We start from the raw sequence: 21,871 nt of genomic DNA on the forward strand, positions 1-21,871 counted from the left end.
GAATGAAAGTTCTTTAAAAGATTTAATCTTTCAAACGATATAAATTGCTCGAAAGGTATACAGGAAAATAGTTGCAACGTTTTATAAGTCAAGAGAGTGGATTTCCAAATTGTTTTGGGAATTTTTTCACTTTTACTAAATCCCGTCCATTTAATTAAGTAGACACTTTAATTAAATCCTCTCGAAGCTTCCCTTTATCATCGTCAACTTTTAACCAGTATTGCGGATGACGGGAAAACGTTTTTCCATTTTAATTATCTCCTGAATAAAAGAGAAAGGGAGACACCGTACCGTTTTTTACGCCACGAAACTGTATCCTTTTTCAATTAGAACAAGGACTTTGGTCAGTGCCTGTGAAAATTGACAAGGGTTTGCATTAAATTCTGTCTGAGGAAAAAATGATTCAAACCAGGAGTGAATTCCGAGTAAAAATCTCAACAAAGGACGCACAGTTCTAGGTATAACCGCATGGATTTTGAAAAAAAAGAGAGAATAAGTTTCATGGAACACGGAGCCACTTGTATTATATTAAGCGGAATTCCGATGCCGTCGACGACCAGGGCGGTCGATGTTGTTTTAAGCACCGTTGAAAAGAAAGTTATTACCTCCTTCGTCGAACTCGTTAAGTTCCGGGTTAAGCTTTCGACGCGACTTCACTCGCTTTGATGCTCCACAATGGGGGAAATAATGCGTTTGAATCCTCTCTCCCGATGCCTCTGGAGAACATTATTGTCCGTGATGAAATTCCGTTTAATAATACTTATCCTGTCCTTAAACAGGAGTCTCGCGATGATGATGTGAATTAAATCCTATAAAATTATGGAGTATTGCGAATAGTCAACAGTTGATTTAGACATTTATTTAGACATCCATTTCTGATACTCTTCATCCAGCGGTTTGTTTTATATACGTGAATTCCTGTGCTTGAACTTCAAACGAATACTTTTCGCAGAGAGATTTTCTCATCATTCTTCAACTAAAACCTGGGTGCTTGCAATGATCCATGCTCTCTGATTCGTTTGGCACTAGCACAACAAAGAGGAAGCGACGATTACATGATGCACTATACATTGTGCACTATGTCAGAAGGATACCGCATCCAAATGATGCTGCTATCAATATTGTTGACCCGACTGGTTGTGTAACGCTGCTTGTGCATAAAGAGGAACGCTATTGCGTATACGCATCACGAATTCCATTGCAACCTATCGGGAACGAACGATATGTCGCCGAACTGGCAACGTACCTACCATCGACGAAGATATTTTGTCAAATGTAAATCGACACTCTGTTTATGAAATCAGAATACAATGAAAGAAAAGAAGATAGTGTGAAGAAAATGCATTCCACCCACAAGATTAAAACAAGACACACTTTCGCCTCGACTGACAGAGAGAGATCGAATCTGATAATGGATGCATCGTAAATCGCAATTTCTGTCAGAATCTTATAAATCTTACAGAATACATTTTAAGTTTATAAGGATTTGTTGTTATATTATAAGATCTGGTGTAATGATTGTAAGTGCTTTAGAATTGAGAAAAATTCAAGTAAGAAAACGATTACTAATTGTCAGATTACGTGAACTATCGTAACATAGATTTAAATCACTAGTTAGTCTCAGTTTGTGGTTAAAAAACTTCATGTTGTTGTTCATTACGGGATGGTCTAGTGAAATAGTGCTTCGTTTGGACATTTATCCGCCGAACTAGCGACATAAATTCACTATTTCAAAAATGAAAACAAACTTTCTCACCAAAAACCAGGAATATCCAGAAGATTTGAGGATAACAGTAAAGGGATCGATAATCACCTGTCGTGTCTCGCTAACGAAGGTAATAACGTATTTCCCCGGCCCTTATTAAAGGCGGATCGCTACGGAACGAAGGTAATTCGTGTGTATCGCGGAAAGAGTACGTGGAAGGGCGGTTCTACAGGAATTTCAACATCGTTAAGTGTACGAGGGTGGATTCCTTCTGGTGGAACGCGAGCAACGAAAAATCGCTTTTACCGTCGGCACAGGACTATTTTTCCAACGACGGCATCTTTCCCGGCGTGCAGCTACCGATGTACATATAGTATACTGAGCGCTCCTGGCTAGTTTTCCCTCCAGGGCACAAAGTCGTTTCGACAAATGGAACGTCCGCGCGATAGAGAAAATTGTACCCGGCAATAATAAAGCGATACGACGGACCGCGAGCAGAATCTGGGTGGAGGGTGGAGGATATGAATTGAACCGTGCAAAAGCCGCTCTCTCTGTCGCTCTCTCTGATACCACCGATAAGTCTAAATATTATTATACATCCACTTGTTTATCCTTACCTTCCACGTTCACTTGTTTATTCGTACCGCTTAATCTGATTGTACTTTTACCGGAGGGGAGTGGAAACTCGGAGCTGTCGAGAATTATCGTCGACCAATATTTTTCCACGGTACCGTGAAATATTCTTTTTATCCATCAGTTATAACTAACAGTTTTCGATTTGGATCTCCTTTAAGCGATAATAATGATTTTTCGCAGTTCTTCTAAAATACAAATTCGTAATATATGGACATGTTCATTGTTATTTTACCAATTTGTATAAATCGTTTGTTGTATTTTTGCTTGTTTTTTTTATTATATTTACGAAATTAGATTTTAATTTTAGAGAAACGAAGTCGTTCGAAGAAACAAAGTTTAGTGCATGTAAAATGCACACGGTTGAGAGATTTTCATTGTACGTTTCAGATACTAAATGGTTTAAGCAACACTCCGATGTAATAGATTGTAACAATATTCTACAACTGAAATGAAGTTCCTTCTATAACGTTCCCACACTTTACACAATGCGCTCTGCGATGTTTATAAATGCGTGTTCTGGCAAACGAGCAACTCAAACTTCCCACTCGTGAATATTATTAAACGAAAATTCGCGTTGAAGGGCGCCGCACCGATCCAACTTCGCGGCGCGTTTAAGTAGAACGACGAAACCGTGAATAATTCTAGCTGAAGTATACGTAAGTAAGGAGAGATACTGTTCCCATGTAAGCGAACACGGGATAACAATGTAATTGTAAACGAAACGGTTAATTAATTAGGAAGTCACTATTCATGTGCATATTACGCCAGCAGGGTCACTAAAATTATGAAGAATATGCTCATTTGTATTAAATGTAGAAAGATAATTAAGTGCAGAAATACATAATGTAATGAAAATAAATGCTCATTCATGTATTTCTTATGCAAAACTGTGAAATTTTCCAAAAATACTGTACAGTAAATTTGTAAACCCTGTATGAGATTTTGTAAAAAAGAACACGTTCAGTTTTTTAGAATTATTTCTAAATTAATTTAATGAGGCAATTGTACTAAAAAAATATTTCAAGATTCATTTAACATTGATACGACGGAGAGGATATGATAATTCACATAATTTCAAACTGTTAGTTTAACCTATCTAAATATAGACCTTCTACTATCTCAACAGGACATTAATAAGTTTTGTAAATTCTCATCCAATTTACGTAAAAAGAATATTTATCGCCGTATGGACAAATGAGAATTATTGTACGTGTAATTGCAGTGAAATTTTCATAAGACAGCACCGCGAGCGATGGGACGGTAGTTAAAATCGAGAGCTCCCGTTCTTCGGCGGTTGTAGGCGTCGACAGCTTTTGACGAGAATCAAAATATTTGTATTCATATCGGGTAGTGCGGTTCCAGGGTAAGTGGCTTTCTATGTAGGTGAAAGGAGTAGAGAGGGTTGGAAGGTAGTAAAGTACTCACGCTAGCGGTGTCCTCGAGTTTCCGCTTCCACGCATCGCTACGTTCGATTAGGGCGTTCCACTGCTCCGAAAGTTTGTTCACTTCGCGGCGTATGCTGCGTGTCAATTCGCGTGCCTGTTCCTCCGCGCTCCTGTATCCTCTCGAGTCGCCGTCTAATTCTCTTCCGGCTGAAATAGAACGTCAAAGACTTTGTTAGTTTCATATCGCAGCAGCAAACGTTTCGCTCGATGTTAGAGCGAAACGTATCCTTTGTACAGGATGCACACGTTATTTAATGGGAAATAGTGAGAACAGTTCTGTAATGTTAGTTTTATCTCCATTTCAATTACACTAACAATGCTTTCATTCATGGAATAGTGTGAAGCATTATGAGAATTTTATATAAATTAAATATAAAATGTATACGTATAGAAAATACATCTTACATTCAGTTTTAATTGAGACAAATAAAATTTTTATCGTTTAGTGCATTCAGTTAACATGTACAATCCTTATTAATTAAAATTAATTCAACTATGGTAAAACTTTTAAATTATGGAAATCTGATATCAAACGATCTGATACCAATTTGCCGCATCCATAAAAGTATTTGCGGACTATATTTTTAAATATGGACCGGTATACGAATTTATCAAACGAAGAATCGGCTCAGGAATGAATAATATTCAATCTGCAATTGCGATATTTATCGCGACAGCGTGAATCTCTCTTTTTTCCATTTCGGATAGCAGCAGCGGACGTTAACGAAGCATAGAAACGACACCGCGGCGCATTTGTATCCATATATGGCGTCGGCGAAGCCTACGTTACCTCTATCGTTGGGAATTAATTGTCCTATGAATCACGCATCGTATCACGCGGGACAGTTTTTACGCGCATGTTTAGCATTGATAACGTTCACCCGAACTCCATAGTATACCTAATCGTTGCGGCCCTATCTGCGCGTGTTATGATGATTTACGTTTACTGCGGCACAACTACCACATCGTCTGATTCCATAGTTGCTTTCTCGATCATCTATCTATGCAACGGAAGAAAAAAAAAATAAATAATGCGTTCGTTGTCTGACTTTCCTTCATACTTCGTTCCCGTTTTGTGATGAAGGGAAGGAAATCGTGCAGTGTGGGCATTAGGTACAAAAAATAGCGGAACGATTCCCATTATTGATAATGTTAGACGTATAGCCGCTTACGTTAGTTCTATAAAGGTTGGCGTATACTTTGCTGTACTGCGGCTTATTTAAGGTTTATCTGATTGGAACATTAATGGAATCATTTCTTATCTTGCTGATTGGTCATTTTATTTCTAAACTACATGATGCTATCAAACTATTGTTGAACCTAACTTACTGCTGTTGATTTAGTTGACTCAGTGATAAACATTCGATACCTATCTTGCGAAAAATATTCTTCCTCATTTGTTCCTACCTACCCCTAGTATTCCTGTTCCTACCCTGTTTGAATTATTGAACCTCATACTAACTAGTTAAGAACAATCAAAATTGTACAACGAAACAGAGTTCCAGAGTATGTGCTTGCGCACAGAGTTATATCGGCTTAATAAAGTCTTAAAGTTCCAACTTAAGAATTGTTGCATTTCGTTTCAAAAGTTGAAGTTCAACATCGTATGCAAATATTAATTTATAAAGTACATATTGCACGAAAATGGAATGTGCAAAATTAATTGAAAATCGATTAGATGTAACGAAGTAGTGCAACGATTAACAATTTAAGATTAAGAAAGAATGATTTTCTGTTTGTTTTTTTTAAATTGCACCCAACGTTGGATCATGATTGTTTACTTGGAACTGTTCCAGAATCTTCAGGAATACTTCTACTATCTAAATACGCGGGTAGTAGAGAGCAACACCGACAGGTGGGTGGGAAATCGTGTTTGCGAAACGCGATCGAGAAGTCTGAACAGGTAGCGGCGGTAGTCGCATCGTCTAAATCAGACCGATCGTGCCTCGCTGAAAGATACATCACGTTTGCGCGAGGAAAAACACCGAAAAACTATTTTCACGAAATCGAATTAGGCGGTCGTGTTCCTCATCGGTAAACCATCCATTCAACAGTTGCCGCATTCGATTTCCAGTCACGTACAGTCTCCTCGCTCTCCGCCCACTTCTATTTTCTTCAGTTTTTTTTACTCGTTTCCCTTTCTTCTCCTGTTACTTCTGCTCGTTACTCTTTCACTTGGCTTTTGCTCCGGAAACTGACCCAAGGAATTTATATGATTTCCATAATCTGCTCCTTTATGAACGACTGATTCTCTCAGGACTTATTACTATTATTATATCATGATATTTATTAGGCCACAATTAAAAAGATTAAGAAATTTAAAATTGAAACTACACTGTGTATGTTAAATTCATTATTCCGTTTGTAACAAAAGATCAGATATTTTATCGTCACGTAAAAGAGTTGCGGTGTTCCTTGCACGTAATAATTCATCAAATGTTGGGAGAAGGTAAATCAACCGAATTAAAGTACGCAGTTGCCGTAAAACTCAATACGAGAATAAACACCGAGTGTTCAGCAAATCGTTCTAAGGGAAACCATCTATCAAACCGATCCAAGACACACACAATCAGTTCAGTGCCTTCCAGGCTGGCAACAAATGACCAGAAAATTCTCGATCCATCAATCGCGAGATCCAATTCGTTCGAGACGCGATCGTTACGTTATACACGGTTGATGGTATGACGGAAACACGTACCGGCATGCACAGCGTAGGATGTAATCAACGAGAAAAACAAAGAGAGAGGTATCTACAGATCTTGTGAATTGGATCTGAAACATCGGTGGTCTCCTGCGCGAAGACAACCAGCGCTGGCTCGGCGTAGGATTCCAGTCGCCCGACAGGGGAGTCACGTTCGATGAAACGTGCACGGCATCGAGCAGCCCCGGTTCCTCCTCGGGCGTTGTCGTAACGTCAATAAATTTCAACCGATATAACACGCCGCATCGTATCCCGGCATGGCACGGCGCGGCGCGACGCGGCATGGCGTGGCATGGCGTGGCATGGTGCGCTCATCCACGGATCGTGCTCGCTATCGAGTTCCCCCTAGCCAGCTGCACGGATTTGGTCCGTGAAATCGAATCGAATCGCATCGAACTTCCCTCCTCGCTCGGGTCCACTCGACTAAGAATCACGCACGCCGTTCGCAATTTGTAACCGGCTATCAGACCAACACCCGCTACCAACGGCGTTTCCGCGATTTCTTCGGTTAAACGTGTACAAAGTGGATCAGAACTTGAACTTTGATTTGGAAGTTTAAAGAAATTAAATACTCTTTCTAAACATTTAACGAAGTACAGCGAAATAAGGTACTGAAAGTATTTTTAAATCAAATTGAATTTCTGATGTATAATGTTATAAAAATTAGGTTGGTGCATATAAAATATCGTTTTCTTTAATTTTAAATGTAAAAACAAATGTATTTGTTTCATATAATTCATCAATTACTTGTACACATTTGTTACTGAATAATTCTATTGTTATGAATGCATTCATCATTGCATCACAAACACAATTGATGCTGATTAAATATGTGATATTTTAAAAATTTAAGAGCATCGTGATTTACACTTTAAAGATTCGTGTCCTGTAAATTCTTTAGACAGTTCAAAAAGTCTCATGTTATGTCTTACAGTTAGATTAGTCAGAGTGCCTCAAAGACTCTTCTGTAACGACTTTTAGATACAAGACTTTAAAATTGTATACACGTTTGTGAAATACTTTTTCCTAAAAATGGAGAATAATGAGGAAACGAACTGTATCGATATTAAAGTGGACAATATCTCCGCCAAAGTTCTCACAGAATCTCACTTTTGAGTTGTCGGTTGTCCTGCGGGATATCTCCCCCAACCATCCACTAGCCACCGTGCACTTCGATACTTGTAACTCGATTCATACTGCCTCAGAGGTTCTTCGAGTGCTTTTCGCTAGCATTGACCGCGGTCTTTTTATTTCAACAACACCAAGAAACTATGGACTGTAAGTATTATTTATCGTTTAAAGTTTAGATGGTATAGTGAAGCCGAGTGATTCTTTCGGATTATTTCAAAAAACGGAAGAAAAATTCTTGCAGATAAATTTTTTTAAGACATTCCTGCCTGACAGACATAAAAAAATATAAAAAATGGCCAAAATATGTGTAATTTTAGAAACATGTTTCATAGACTATATTAATTAGAAAAAATGCATCGTTCCTCTATCGTCTATTGTTATAAGTAAAATGAAAACGAAAGGGGCATCGTCTTTTCTCTGACCAGGAGCAATGTTTGTTTCTCCGCTTAATGAAAGAGAGAGTCCAATGGCAGAATTCTGTCGCTGAATCCTTCTTGGTCAAATAACCATAAATTCCATGTTTCACGTTTCTTAATAATCCCACTTTCGAGAGGACGGAATTATCTAAATGAAATATTCAAGAGGGGGAGAGACCACGGTTACACGTTCGTCGTGGTTATTTTACGCGAAATCCGGTGACAAGAACGAATGGAGCTCGTTTCCAAGAGCCGCTCTTGTTCCGTTGGATTAAGTACAAGAAGGTAAAAAAAAATACAAAGATGAAAAAAATCGAGCGGGAAGCAAAAGAGAAAACTTCTCGTATTTTATCAATCCACTTAAGAATCCTCTTCATTCTGCCGCAACAAACTCCCACAAGGAGACACCCTTTGAAACTACAACTTTAATCAATCTTGCCTCTCTTCTTACCTCATCCGCTTTCACTATTGAACGTTCACTCCCGAAACAGAAATAGAGAATTCGCTGGCAGCTCTATTGAAAGGAATCTCAGAGCTCATCGATTATCACTTTATCTTCGATATCCTTGTTGACTTGATTAAAAAATTAATTTCCCTCGCTCCGGAGGACCTTTTCTTTGTATTATAGAGTTAATTTTTTGGCTTGACGGACGTTTAGATTATAACCCAGGAGAGTAAATTATTATTACATAATTTCAGACTAAAAGAATTCAGACATCTATAATTATGTACAAAAATTATGTGCAAAAAACACAGTCTGGGCAGTAAAAGTCCATTTCATATGACACATTATTACACGCAATTACAAGATCATAAGATTTTAATGGATTGTGTAATATTCGTTAGTTAAGTGTTCATCATCTGCGTTCCGAATTTCGTATCACATTTTTTCCAGAAGCAAAGCTAGGATCATTGCACTCTAAAACAAATATATCTTAATATCTGAAAAGCCTCTTTCGTCTCGTTGTTATTCGAAGGAAGTCGGAAAACTTTACAACGAAGTCTGGAATTCTGCGAGCCGATCGCTTTTCTGCACTTTTATCCGACGTCTAATTGGTATGAAAAATCGCGTGAAGAAGAATGGATGCGAATTACCGGAATTGAAAGCTCTACGGACGCCTCTTAATTATTAGGCCTGCGCTATTGGTGAATTTTAGTCGCGCGTCACGGGCTGAAGTTAATGAATGTACTTGGCCGACTTTTTTCGTCCATATCACGGAAACTTTTGTCGCTCCACAGCGGCCGACGTTATTCTGTGGACGATTTTTCGGTTTATTAACGTGGAATCGTTCTGAACGAAACGTATTCTCTTTAAGAATAATGGAAACTTCTTTTGATGGAATATGCGTTAGGAAAAAGAGATCTATTTTACTTTCGGTTATTTATTAATATATAGATAAAGAAGAAATATAATGAATATTTTATAAATTAATTATTTCCACTTATTTAAGCAGAAATTGTTTTGTTCATTGTTAGATATTATTTTCATCAATGCTGTTAATGCTAAATTGTTTTCCCTCTCAAGGAATTCATAATTATTCTCAATTCAACAATCTTAAGGCGAAGAAAAGGATGAATTGCTTTAACTGAACAATTAAATTCATTTAGCGAATCCTTTAATTTAAATCGATAACTGGGCACGATTGGTAAACCCGGGCTTCGTAAAGCTTTGCGGAGACTTTACCGAAGTCCTTAAACTTAACATTCAAGAGCTCTGAACTTGGTTATTTCTCCGAGTGCTCATAAAGCGTTCAAATATATATATGTATATATGAATAATTTAAACCTACATTTCTTCAATTTTAATTAAAAGGCACGGCATTGTGTTTCTTAACTATACGCTTTTAGTTTATTATTTTGCTCATTATTTGTAGATCAAAGGTAATGTAAATGTAGCATGTAGGTGCCTATTAAAATAAACTATGATTACGATATAAGAACTCACCTTCGGAATCCGACGTGTCAGATAGCGGTGGCTCGTTGGCGATGTACTGGCGTCCGCTCAGCAGGTTGTTTTCAACGATCGGTCGTTTGTCCTCGAGCTGTCTCCTGAAGCCGCGATGATCGTCCTGCAACGCGTACAAGAACACGATCCGTGTGAGCGAAGAAAATATTTCAAGCTACTTGAGCTTTCGCAGCTCGCCTAACAGAACAAGTAGGCTAATTCGCGGGTGTTTAAACGGGCTCGGTGCATCGGCGTCGTCGTCGTCGTGCTCGTATCTGTATGCGTACATTCGTAATTTTCCTCAAAAAGACATCGTAGCCGACGACGAGGCTGATGTCTGACGAGTGGCCAACGAAAGAGAAAAAGATAGCGCATAGCTTTCGTGATATCTCATCGCTTGACGGCTTCCTCGTTAACAAAATTATCTCGTCTCCTCTGGTTCTCGCGAGTCTCGAGAAAATTTAGACACCGGGATACACTTTTTGCACGTTTCTCTACTTCGTCGAGAAGGCGAAGATCTCTTTTTATCTTCTGTTCTTCGTCGAAGTACAGCCTTCTCTTTTTCTTCACTCTTCTCGCCCTGTTTGCTCTTACCGTCCGACTGTATTTACGTATTTTTGCGTTCGCCTTTACCAACGCGCGAGCAGAAAGTAGTTTAGGTGTCTTTTAACGGGGCGCGTGAAATCTTTTCAAACGTCCCGGAATAATTCACCTAGTTTCTCGTTGTTGCGACCACTCAGAAACCTTTCAACTTCCGGTAAGTGATGATGAAACAGCGCGTTATTAGCGCTGGTTTAAGTTCGCGTCTCATGGAATTATTTCGACCGATGTGATAACAGGTACCCGTGTTCTTTAATATCGTGAACCTTCAACAAATGTCAAGATCAAAAGAACACTTTTGCAATTTTATCAAACAGAACTTTATTTACCAGTATGCAAGTTATTTAATAAGAAGAAATAAATTTTTAATAAAGACATCTGTCCTTAGTTACTTAAATTTCTTAAACTATTTTAAGATAGAAGAGTATTCAGGCTACGTTCTAACATTTTGATTTATCTTATTTCGTCCGATATACAATTTCAGATTATGCTTTTACTGTACTTACTGGAAACGAAAGTGGGTAAATCATCATTCATTCAATTGAAGTAATAGACGTTTTCTAATTGGTCACGTCGAGATAATCGTTTTGTCAAATTAGTTATCGGAGTGACAGGTAATTACAGAGCGTGCCTTGAATTAACGTATTGAAGTAGTAGTGTGCTAAGGAACTGGCTTCTGTATTGATAATATATATCTATAAAATCGTTCAATAAGTCCATTTCATTTCTATACATTCATAACTTCATACTTCATTGAATCTATAAATTGTTACAAGCAATAAATCACTTTCATAAATACTATTTCCAATTTCCCAAGTGATAATATGTCAGTCAAATTATTGTCTGCGAACATAGCAATTAAATACTTATAGACTTCTTTGGATTTATGTACATGCCAGTGGCGAAGTAGAGTTATTAACGGATTCCATTCATAAAGATTGAAGATTAATATAGAGCAGTCAGATTCACGCACATTCACCCGGGAGATTCGGGTCACATTAGATGATAGAATCGTTAAGAAGATATAGTAACGTATTCCATTCGTCAACATCTTATTAGTATAGTTGTTATGTATTGAGTAAAAATACCATACTTTTGGTTTTGCTATTGATACATCATTAGCTATGCTCTAATAAACAAAACTGTACTAGAGATAATTAGCCTATAATATGGATTAGAAAGAACTAACATGATATTCAACGATTTTATTGAACTGTCACAAAAAAATGATTCTTGATATGTTAAAATACAAGAACGAATTCAATCAAGTTTCCTAAACCAAAATCATCATCTACTAAAATCAGCCAATGTTGATATGTAATATATACAGTCAACTGCTAGTTTATAATTATCAATTCATAGTTGAGTTAAGATTAAGTTAAATGCTTGATTATTTATACATACATGTGTATGTAAGAATGCGAGCATAAGAATAGATTTCCTTCTATTCGCAAATTCTCGCGAATTGGTTCAATTAATTCGCCATACATATAATTCGGGAAATATCGGGTAATTGAAGGAATTCCAATTTGCCGTAACGGCCAGACGAGGCGAGGCGAGGCGAGACCAGGCAACGAGCATCGGTGGCTCGTTGTCGCGCGTACGATCGAAACGCTCGTTGAAATCAATTCCCAGGCCACGATAATCGCCGTTTCGTGGCCGTACTTCGTCGCGTCTATTCCTTTTTGCACGTTCCGTGTATGCGTGTGCGCGCGCTCGATCGATTTCGCGTTAAGCCGTGCGATTCGGAACGGGATCGTTATACTGAAACGGCGACGACCCGTTTACTGCGAAACCGCGTGCACCGTTTCGCGTAGGTATGCGACATTCGCGCGAGTCATTCCGATTTCACGCACGCGACGGAACGATCTGCTGCGTGTCACGCATGCATCGATTTCACCTACACAGATCTTCTAACGTAGGTAGTACAGAACCAACCAAAAGCAATAGGGCAGGCAACTTACGAATTTTAAGAAACTGATAGACAATTTAAAAACAAATAATGCAGAATGTAATGGAAGAAAATGTTATTTGTAGAATTTGCTAAAACTGTTCACAGTAAATGAAATATTGTAACCTTTGGTACATATAAAAATATTTAAAAATGAAGAATGCAGAGATATATAGTTTATAAATGTATTGCAAATGTTCAGTATAAAAATATCCGTCATATGTATTTCTACTTACATTTCTTAAATGTAATTATAAAAATTTATATTTGCATCAAACTACCAATCCACAGTTTATTTATTTATTTCCTATACTAGTGCCAAGTTAAGGGTTTATTGAAATTTATTGAAAAGGAAGTGAATGAAGCTATTAAAGAAATGAATGCATTTAAGCGTTTTTAATCGGAATATAAATCCAAATATAAATAGCAGTGACTGATTGAGATGATTAATATGCTTTTTATAGATATAATTGATTTATAACAGAGACAGAAATGCACGCTAATTAGGTTCTTTTTAGTTATTAATTTCTTTATGTTGTAAAGCAATGTAAAAGTAGAGATAAACTAGCAGTTCAATTTTATAAATTGCCTTAAGTGATTTGGATTATGTTGATTATAGCAATAACAGGAAACGGTTGAACAGTATTTCTACTGAAACAAATGGCATGTTGAACAATTAAAAGGTTCGTTTATTCGTCACCTTGAAATCCATCTTCGCTCGGTAATCTTGTCTCACGCAAATGGGCTCGTGTACCTTGAAGCGTGCCCCGTAACCTACTGGAATCGACTGGATTACACGAAAATGATGCAATTAGGAGTCCCGATGTATGTGTCGACACCGACAAGCGAGGGGGCACGCGTCAGTTGAAGGGGGTAGGAGGTACTGTCCCCAACCCCTTTGCGGCCCAGTGTACAGTGCACAAAGACGTACCAGCTCGGCCTAATCCAGATTAGGACGTGCATGTCACCGGGCTGCGAGTGTACAGGGATGATAAGGTGGCATGTACCCCTACGATCCTGATCACGAACGGTCATCGACGAACGATACCTGCCACTGGCACTTATCCCCACTAGTTGTATTTGGTTCCATGAAAAATTCGTGTGGATGTTTAGAAGAAAATTTAAACATATCTTTTCTAACACATGATTTTGTTCAATGAAGTTATTGTTATTAACTTTCACGACTCTTGTCGAATGATTAATAAGCTTAGATATATACATTCCTTTTTCATAAAAATCTGAGTGTTCTAATCGTTCGAACTTTATTTCTTTACTGAATATTAATCTTGAACGAAAGATGAATGACGAAGGACGACGTGTATATTAAGACTGAAACGAGGTACTGTTTCTTGGAAATAAATAATCCATTAATTTTTTTAAGGTCTAGATAATAGATAAGATCTCGTCTCAAGTGTATCAGTTAATCACAAACGGGAGTCTGTTAATTAACGTGGACAATAAAGTCGCGTGGGATCATTTTGCAGGATAGCTTCCTGGCCGATTCGTAACAGCGATGAGGGATTTGAGATCAAGGATGACCGATGAACGTCTGCTTTCTGATTGATGGTAGATATAGATTTCCGGTAGATACATAGGACTGATTGCTTTGTTGGGTACAATTGCTGGGTAGAGTATGTTCAATAGAAACGTTAAAATTGCGATGATTATCTTAAAGATGTCTTGATAGGCGAGTAAACTCTTTTCTTGGATATTAATCAGAATTTGTCTTCTTAATTATAGCTACGTGTTAGTCTAGGTAAAAAAAATGTGAATTTTCAATACGAAAAACAATTTTATATTTCTAGAACACATTCATTTCGTGTAATATCGTAACATATAAAACAATCATAAATCAAGTTTTAATTCTGCTGACAAAAATTTTTAATGCTGCTGGTCATATAAGCTATTAATAGATTCCTTTGCTTTACTCAATTCTAAATACTTAGAAGAAAATTTCATTTCTCTTTCTGCGCTATTAAGATAATTACTTTGTACGATAGAATAAAATTGTTCTACACACGTCTAAATAGAATTGTTTACCAAGCTGTCTATTAAGCTCGAAGCTTCTCGTCTCATTCAATAATTTTATTCCATTTTCGAATGACATATTACCGTAGCCCGTTTCTTTTAAATAATATTCTAAGCAATACTGAGGAGATTGACGAAGTTTTTAATTATTTAAATCTGATACTGCAAATCCACGGTAATTATTTTCACTGAATCAATAAAGAAGCGAGCGACGCTTGGTCGAAAATCGCCGAATTTCGAATTGTTCGTATATTTTACGGTGGCGAACGCATATAATTTTAAGTTGCAAACTAACGCGGACACGCGGTGGTAGAACCCCAGGGGTAGACGCGAATGCAGAGCCGACTAATGACCGTGCCAGGAGTAAATCCAACAGAACTCTCCACGCGGCTGGATAGTAGTTTAACAATATAGTGGGCAACGTAATGCAGGAATTCCCCGCGTGGAATGGCCCCCCGAATGGTGTTCTAATTCGCACGCAAATAATTGCGCATAAACGAGCGATGCGACGCAATAATTTATGCAAATTATGAGGCGTCACCTGCCGCTTGGCGACCTACTGTAAGACTGCGGCCTAGCGAATAGCCCGTTTTCACCCACACCCACCCGCTTGCGCGAATATCCGTTGTTCTAGAGATTAATGGAAACGTGGTTTAGTAAACGGAACACCTGGAGACTCGTTTGCCCGATGAATTATGCCTAATTTCATTCAGTTTACGTTAAGAAATTGTACCTCAATTTTAGACGCGAATATGTACATCACCTTATATACAAAATATATATTGTATATATATATACATCTTTTTTACGTACAATATTAATTATAACATAATTTGATTTATAAAAGAAAACAAATAAAAACATTTTAGTTAAATGTTTTATGGTTCTAAATTATATAATGAATAATACATTGAAATTGGAAGAAGCATCACGTATTACAAACCATGTATTATTTGCTCGATACACCTTGTATCTTACATCTTTACATTGGACAATGGCATATATCGTGTATCTTGTTAACGATCACAAACTACATAGTATGTACGCCCTGTATAATGAGCGGGTGCACACGATGCATCGTGTCTTGCACAATTCTGTGTACTATAAAATGCACTTTGCACCTTGCAAAATGCATCCTGTATAATACGCCGAGCTACATGTATTATGCACTACACGGAATTCATCACGCACTAACCTTCAAACGCGACGCATAATATCCTATGCATTATGTACTTCACATTAACCATTTCTCGATCAATATTCTTCGCACGCTACAATTCACTATCTAAAATCCGTATAAACGGAATTTATCATCAGCTGCGTTTATTAATAGCAATACTGAGGAGATTGACGAAGTTTTTAATTATTTAAATCTGATACTGCAAATCCACGGTAATTATTTTCACTGAATCAATAAAGAAGCGAGCGACGCTTGGTCGAAAATCGCCGAATTTCGAATTGTTCGTATATTTTACGGTGGCGAACGCATATAATTTTAAGTTGCAAACTAACGCGGACACGCGGTGGTAGAACCCCAGGGGTAGACGCGAATGCAGAGCCGACTAATGACCGTGCCAGGAGTAAATCCAACAGAACTCTCCACGCGGCTGGATAGTAGTTTAACAATATAGTGGGCAACGTAATGCAGGAATTCCCCGCGTGGAATGGCCCCCCGAATGGTGTTCTAATTCGCACGCAAATAATTGCGCATAAACGAGCGATGCGACGCAATAATTTATGCAAATTATGAGGCGTCACCTGCCGCTTGGCGACCTACTGTAAGACTGCGGCCTAGCGAATAGCCCGTTTTCACCCACACCCACCCGCTTGCGCGAATATCCGTTGTTCTAGAGATTAATGGAAACGTGGTTTAGTAAACGGAACACCTGGAGACTCGTTTGCCCGATGAATTATGCCTAATTTCATTCAGTTTACGTTAAGAAATTGTACCTCAATTTTAGACGCGAATATGTACATCACCTTATATACAAAATATATATTGTATATATATATACATCTTTTTTACGTACAATATTAATTATAACATAATTTGATTTATAAAAGAAAACAAATAAAAACATTTTAGTTAAATGTTTTATGGTTCTAAATTATATAATGAATAATACATTGAAATTGGAAGAAGCATCACGTATTACAAACCATGTATTATTTGCTCGATACACCTTGTATCTTACATCTTTACATTGGACAATGGCATATATCGTGTATCTTGTTAACGATCACAAACTACATAGTATGTACGCCCTGTATAATGAGCGGGTGCACACGATGCATCGTGTCTTGCACAATTCTGTGTACTATAAAATGCACTTTGCACCTTGCAAAATGCATCCTGTATAATACGCCGAGCTACATGTATTATGCACTACACGGAATTCATCACGCACTAACCTTCAAACGCGACGCATAATATCCTATGCATTATGTACTTCACATTAACCATTTCTCGATCAATATTCTTCGCACGCTACAATTCACTATCTAAAATCCGTATAAACGGAATTTATCATCAGCTGCGTTTATTAATAAAATAATTGGTTGCTCTGTCCGATTTCAGGACCACTTACGTAACAATTTCAGTTTCCCATGAAAATTCTAGTGTAAAATCTTTTACAAAATTAATAATCTATACGCATATTATATTGTACAATTGTGTAACTTGTCCTTTTTGGAATCCCTTAGCTGTCAGTTTTATTAATTTCATTTATTTTTTATGTATCAAGTCGATTTTATTCAAGTGAATATATTAATTAAAAAATTTAGCAACAATAAACTTTTACGGGTAAATTGATCTAAAATCAAGTCGTTTAACTATGTAAATGATCTTACAATAAAACTTGGCACTTTTAGAATCGTTTCAAACAATCGAGCTGGAGAAGAATAAGAATAAAGTTCAATAACACTTACCTCTTGCTTCTGTAAGGCGGCTACATCTCCACAAACGGGTCCCAAGCCAGTGAGCTCCGTGTCTTTTCTGATCACCCATTCGATCAGCTCGCGAAGGGACAATAAAAGTGCGTTCCAGTGCTCCGTGTTACTCTCCAGTCGATTTCTGTAACACGAAATATCAAGAAACCGATTAAATTATTAAAATGAAATGTCTTTACGCAACCATACGAGGGGCGAGGGGGTTGAGTAGGTGTAGACGGAATTCATTACGAAATGGTTGAAACCGGGCAGACTGCGTGCGGTACGACTTGCAGACGCCGGCCGTGAAAACGATACGGGGAACGCGTGTGCACGTCTGGCCGTAAATACTGATAAGAAGAGCGGCTGGGCGCGCGTCACGGAGTAAAAGAATATTTATTCTGCCGGCGAGAAAGTGAAAGGGATGCGAAAAAATGAAAGAGGTTGCTGATGAATGGCGACGAGGAGACGGACGCTCGCGAGAGAAGTGCGTGGAAATTCATAGTAGCGAGACATTCAAGGTGAACTATGTAAAGAAAAATGGAAATCGTAACAATGAATAAAAGAAGGAAAAGGAAAGAGCAGGGACGTTAGGAGAAACATAATTACGGTTACATTCATTATTAAAAAATTGCTTTGTCAGCTACTGTTAGAATCAAGTAAATTATAAAACACGTTTTCGTTTGGATTAACCCTTTCAATAGCAAAGCCGACTGTAGTCAACGTCCTCATAACGAATTACAAATGTACATAATTCTATTTGTAAAATGGGAATCTGCGATGAAATCCTCGATACAGAGAAAGCTTTCTCACTAACGCGTGTGTGATAGGGAAAGAGTTAAATTAACTCAAACATACAAAGAGAAACACAGGATAGACTTAATAAAAACAAAAAATAATAAGAGGGACTTAACAAATTAGAAGAGAAATGCTGAACGTCTACTGTATAACTTTTTAAATATACATAAGCAAAAAGAAGATGTCGTACCGGTTGCTGCGACTGACGGAAGCGAAGAAAGGAATGGGCAAAATAGATAAACCTGAATGAATAAGGGAAGAAATACATAGAACGGATTGAAAGGAGCGGAGACCGAGGCGTGAGGGATGGCTGATGCTGGTGGTGAGAGAGGAGGACGCCGCGTGAGATTTAGATTTATATTCCGGCATTGTTGTGCCATCGTCAACGGGGTGGCTTCCTCTCGCACCCCCGGCCAAGCATCTACGACTCCTGTCTTCTCATCCCCGTCGCGTACAACTCTACATTTTCATCCACGAAAGCCGCGGATCTCGTCGCGTCGTCTGGTATCGCGAAGGAACAGTCCGGATATATTGCAGTTATTGTAATGTCGATGAAAGTCCTGCGGAATTCCGCGAGACGCTCCTATACTTCCGTCTGCATACAGTAACATCCAAAAGTATACACTACTTGTATCCTTGTATTTATGTAGTATATGAGAGACAAACTGACTACGTGGATAAGTACATGATATTTTAGACATTTATATGCACATGTGCTTTTGTACTATACAAAAAATTGTGAAACTAATTACGAATTGATATCAATATGTCTTACTTAGATAGACAACACAAAATTAGTTGATAAATTAAAAAGAGAAATAAAATCGGTGGTTCAAGGTGAACTATGTAAAGAAAAATGGAAATCGTAACAATGAATAAAAGAAGGAAAAGGAAAGAGCAGGGACGTTAGGAGAAACATAATTACGGTTACATTCATTATTAAAAAATTGCTTTGTCAGCTACTGTTAGAATCAAGTAAATTATAAAACACGTTTTCGTTTGGATTAACCCTTTCAATAGCAAAGCCGACTGTAGTCAACGTCCTCATAACGAATTACAAATGTACATAATTCTATTTGTAAAATGGGAATCTGCGATGAAATCCTCGATACAGAGAAAGCTTTCTCACTAACGCGTGTGTGATAGGGAAAGAGTTAAATTAACTCAAACATACAAAGAGAAACACAGGATAGACTTAATAAAAACAAAAAATAATAAGAGGGACTTAACAAATTAGAAGAGAAATGCTGAACGTCTACTGTATAACTTTTTAAATATACATAAGCAAAAAGAAGATGTCGTACCGGTTGCTGCGACTGACGGAAGCGAAGAAAGGAATGGGCAAAATAGATAAACCTGAATGAATAAGGGAAGAAATACATAGAACGGATTGAAAGGAGCGGAGACCGAGGCGTGAGGGATGGCTGATGCTGGTGGTGAGAGAGGAGGACGCCGCGTGAGATTTAGATTTATATTCCGGCATTGTTGTGCCATCGTCAACGGGGTGGCTTCCTCTCGCACCCCCGGCCAAGCATCTACGACTCCTGTCTTCTCATCCCCGTCGCGTACAACTCTACATTTTCATCCACGAAAGCCGCGGATCTCGTCGCGTCGTCTGGTATCGCGAAGGAACAGTCCGGATATATTGCAGTTATTGTAATGTCGATGAAAGTCCTGCGGAATTCCGCGAGACGCTCCTATACTTCCGTCTGCATACAGTAACATCCAAAAGTATACACTACTTGTATCCTTGTATTTATGTAGTATATGAGAGACAAACTGACTACGTGGATAAGTACATGATATTTTAGACATTTATATGCACATGTGCTTTTGTACTATACAAAAAATTGTGAAAGTAATTACGAATTGATATCAATATGTCTTACTTAGATAGACAACACAAAATTAGTTGATGAATTAAAAAGAGAAATAAAATCGGTGGATGATTATACATAAATAGATTTCCAAGATCTTAAATTTCGCGACCAAAAATTTTTGGACGATAATGTACATGTATTTGTATCACGCACACGTATTTGTATACGTATGGTATCGCGCTTGCTTTTGCTGCAAGATAAGAAGGCCAGGATATACCGTACGGACTTTGCTAAATACAGTAGAAAGATGATAGTCTGACTGTTTTCTTCTCTCTTTCCTGTGAGCCGTTAAACCGAATAGTGAATAGGCCGATTTTGACTGATACAAATTTACCGTCGTTGTTAAGAGATAATCATTATTATGGATTTAACTTGTATCCGGTACGTTTAATATTTTTCTCTGTAAGTCTCACGATTCTCAGTTTCGTCTTTATCCATATTGTGATGTTGAGAAGATTTACTGGATCGTGTGTTAATGAAAAAGTTTTTATTTCCTTTTCAAATAAAATTTATAATCATATTAATAATAATTTTAATATCAATAATTCTATTAAATATTAATTGGAAAATTTCATTCAATATGTTTATAAGATTAATTGGGAATCTTGATTCAATCGTTTCTAGTGTTATCCTACTATTCTCTGAACAAGCTTCCCGACGATGTAATCGATTGAACTATCAGGGAAGCAGGAAACAGCGAATTCGTAAAAACGGTTGGGTGTTGATTTTCCTTGAAGGATCGGTTTCGATGGGAACAAACAGCCTTAGCGCCCGATCGATAGTGACGATGTTCGGCTGTTTAATCGATGCGGTCGCCGAACGATTAATTGCTCTAAGTTCGGCGCAGCCTGATTACCGCAGAGGACAAGCAAGGAAGCAAGAGCCAGAGGCATGCAGACAAGGAGAGAGAAAGAAAGGGGAAGGTAGAAAGAGAGACGCGCTTGTCGGGGTTAATGGAACATCAACGTGATCCGTGTTTGCGTTAGAACATTGCAGTCACGAAAAATAGTTTCTGAAGTCCATTTGGCCATTACGTTCGTTTTGCGACTGCCACGAACAGAGGGCGACGGCCGGTGCAGTGCTTATACTGTGTATATAGATAGGTATTAAATAAATTACTTCACGTTCCTGCGATTGCGTTTCAATTGGTCGAACGTGGGTGCTTTAACGTATACACTCTCCCTTTATCTGATCTTTACGACGTAATGTAATATAAATTACTAAGGTCTGTCTTCTCCGAATTTTGATTAATTTTTCGTCCTTCCTAAAATCCCGAAGTTTCTATACATAAAATAACTTCCTTACGCTACAATAATGAGAGAAAGGATTAACCCATTAATTTTTTAATCAATTATTAGAAGCTTTAAATATTTGGTTCTTATGGATGCTATAATATCCAGAACAATAAATGTGCCGATATTTTCATAATTGAAGAAAGCAAATAGATTTTTTGAATTTGTAGCAAAACTTTTAGTAGTCAGGTTATTGATCATCGCAATACGAATTTGTAGAGGCGAGAATTCATTTCCTGCCGCGTTTGGAAAAATTCTGAGAGTTCGGGAACAAGGGGATAAAGTCAGCGGGGATTGGATTAGGAAACTTCGAACGATAACGCAGACACGATGCGGCGAGGGCGGAACTTTTTGATTACGGCTGGATGTTGCGCGCGGGCGAACATTCGGAATAATTAAAACGACGAAACGGACG

The 21,871-nt window shown here is 37.9% G+C and overlaps 1 protein-coding gene across 11 annotated transcripts in view; it reads right to left on the reverse strand.

Moving 5' to 3' along the window:
• LOC108630328 (dystrophin, isoforms A/C/F/G/H) overlaps positions 1 to 21,871 on the reverse strand; it is a 447,367-nt gene that overhangs the window by 67,138 nt on the left and 358,358 nt on the right. For 10 of the 11 annotated variants that reach the window (XM_026817954.1, XM_026817961.1, XM_026817956.1 and 7 more), the window contains 3 exons: positions 17,487 to 17,631; positions 9,980 to 10,103; positions 3,767 to 3,933 (listed from right to left, as the gene is read on the reverse strand). In XM_026817954.1, the coding sequence (XP_026673755.1) occupies positions 3,767 to 3,933; positions 9,980 to 10,103; positions 17,487 to 17,631 (436 nt within the window). Of the gene's footprint in view, positions 1 to 3,366; positions 3,652 to 3,766; positions 3,934 to 9,979; positions 10,104 to 17,486; positions 17,632 to 21,871 lie in introns of those variants that run through there. The other variant, XM_026817964.1, reaches the window with a different exon arrangement.

Source organism: Ceratina calcarata, unplaced genomic scaffold (assembly GCF_001652005.2).
Source record: "Ceratina calcarata isolate Rehan_Ccalc_2016 unplaced genomic scaffold, ASM165200v1 scaffold72.2, whole genome shotgun sequence".
Lineage (NCBI taxonomy): Eukaryota > Metazoa > Arthropoda > Insecta > Hymenoptera > Apidae > Ceratina > Ceratina calcarata.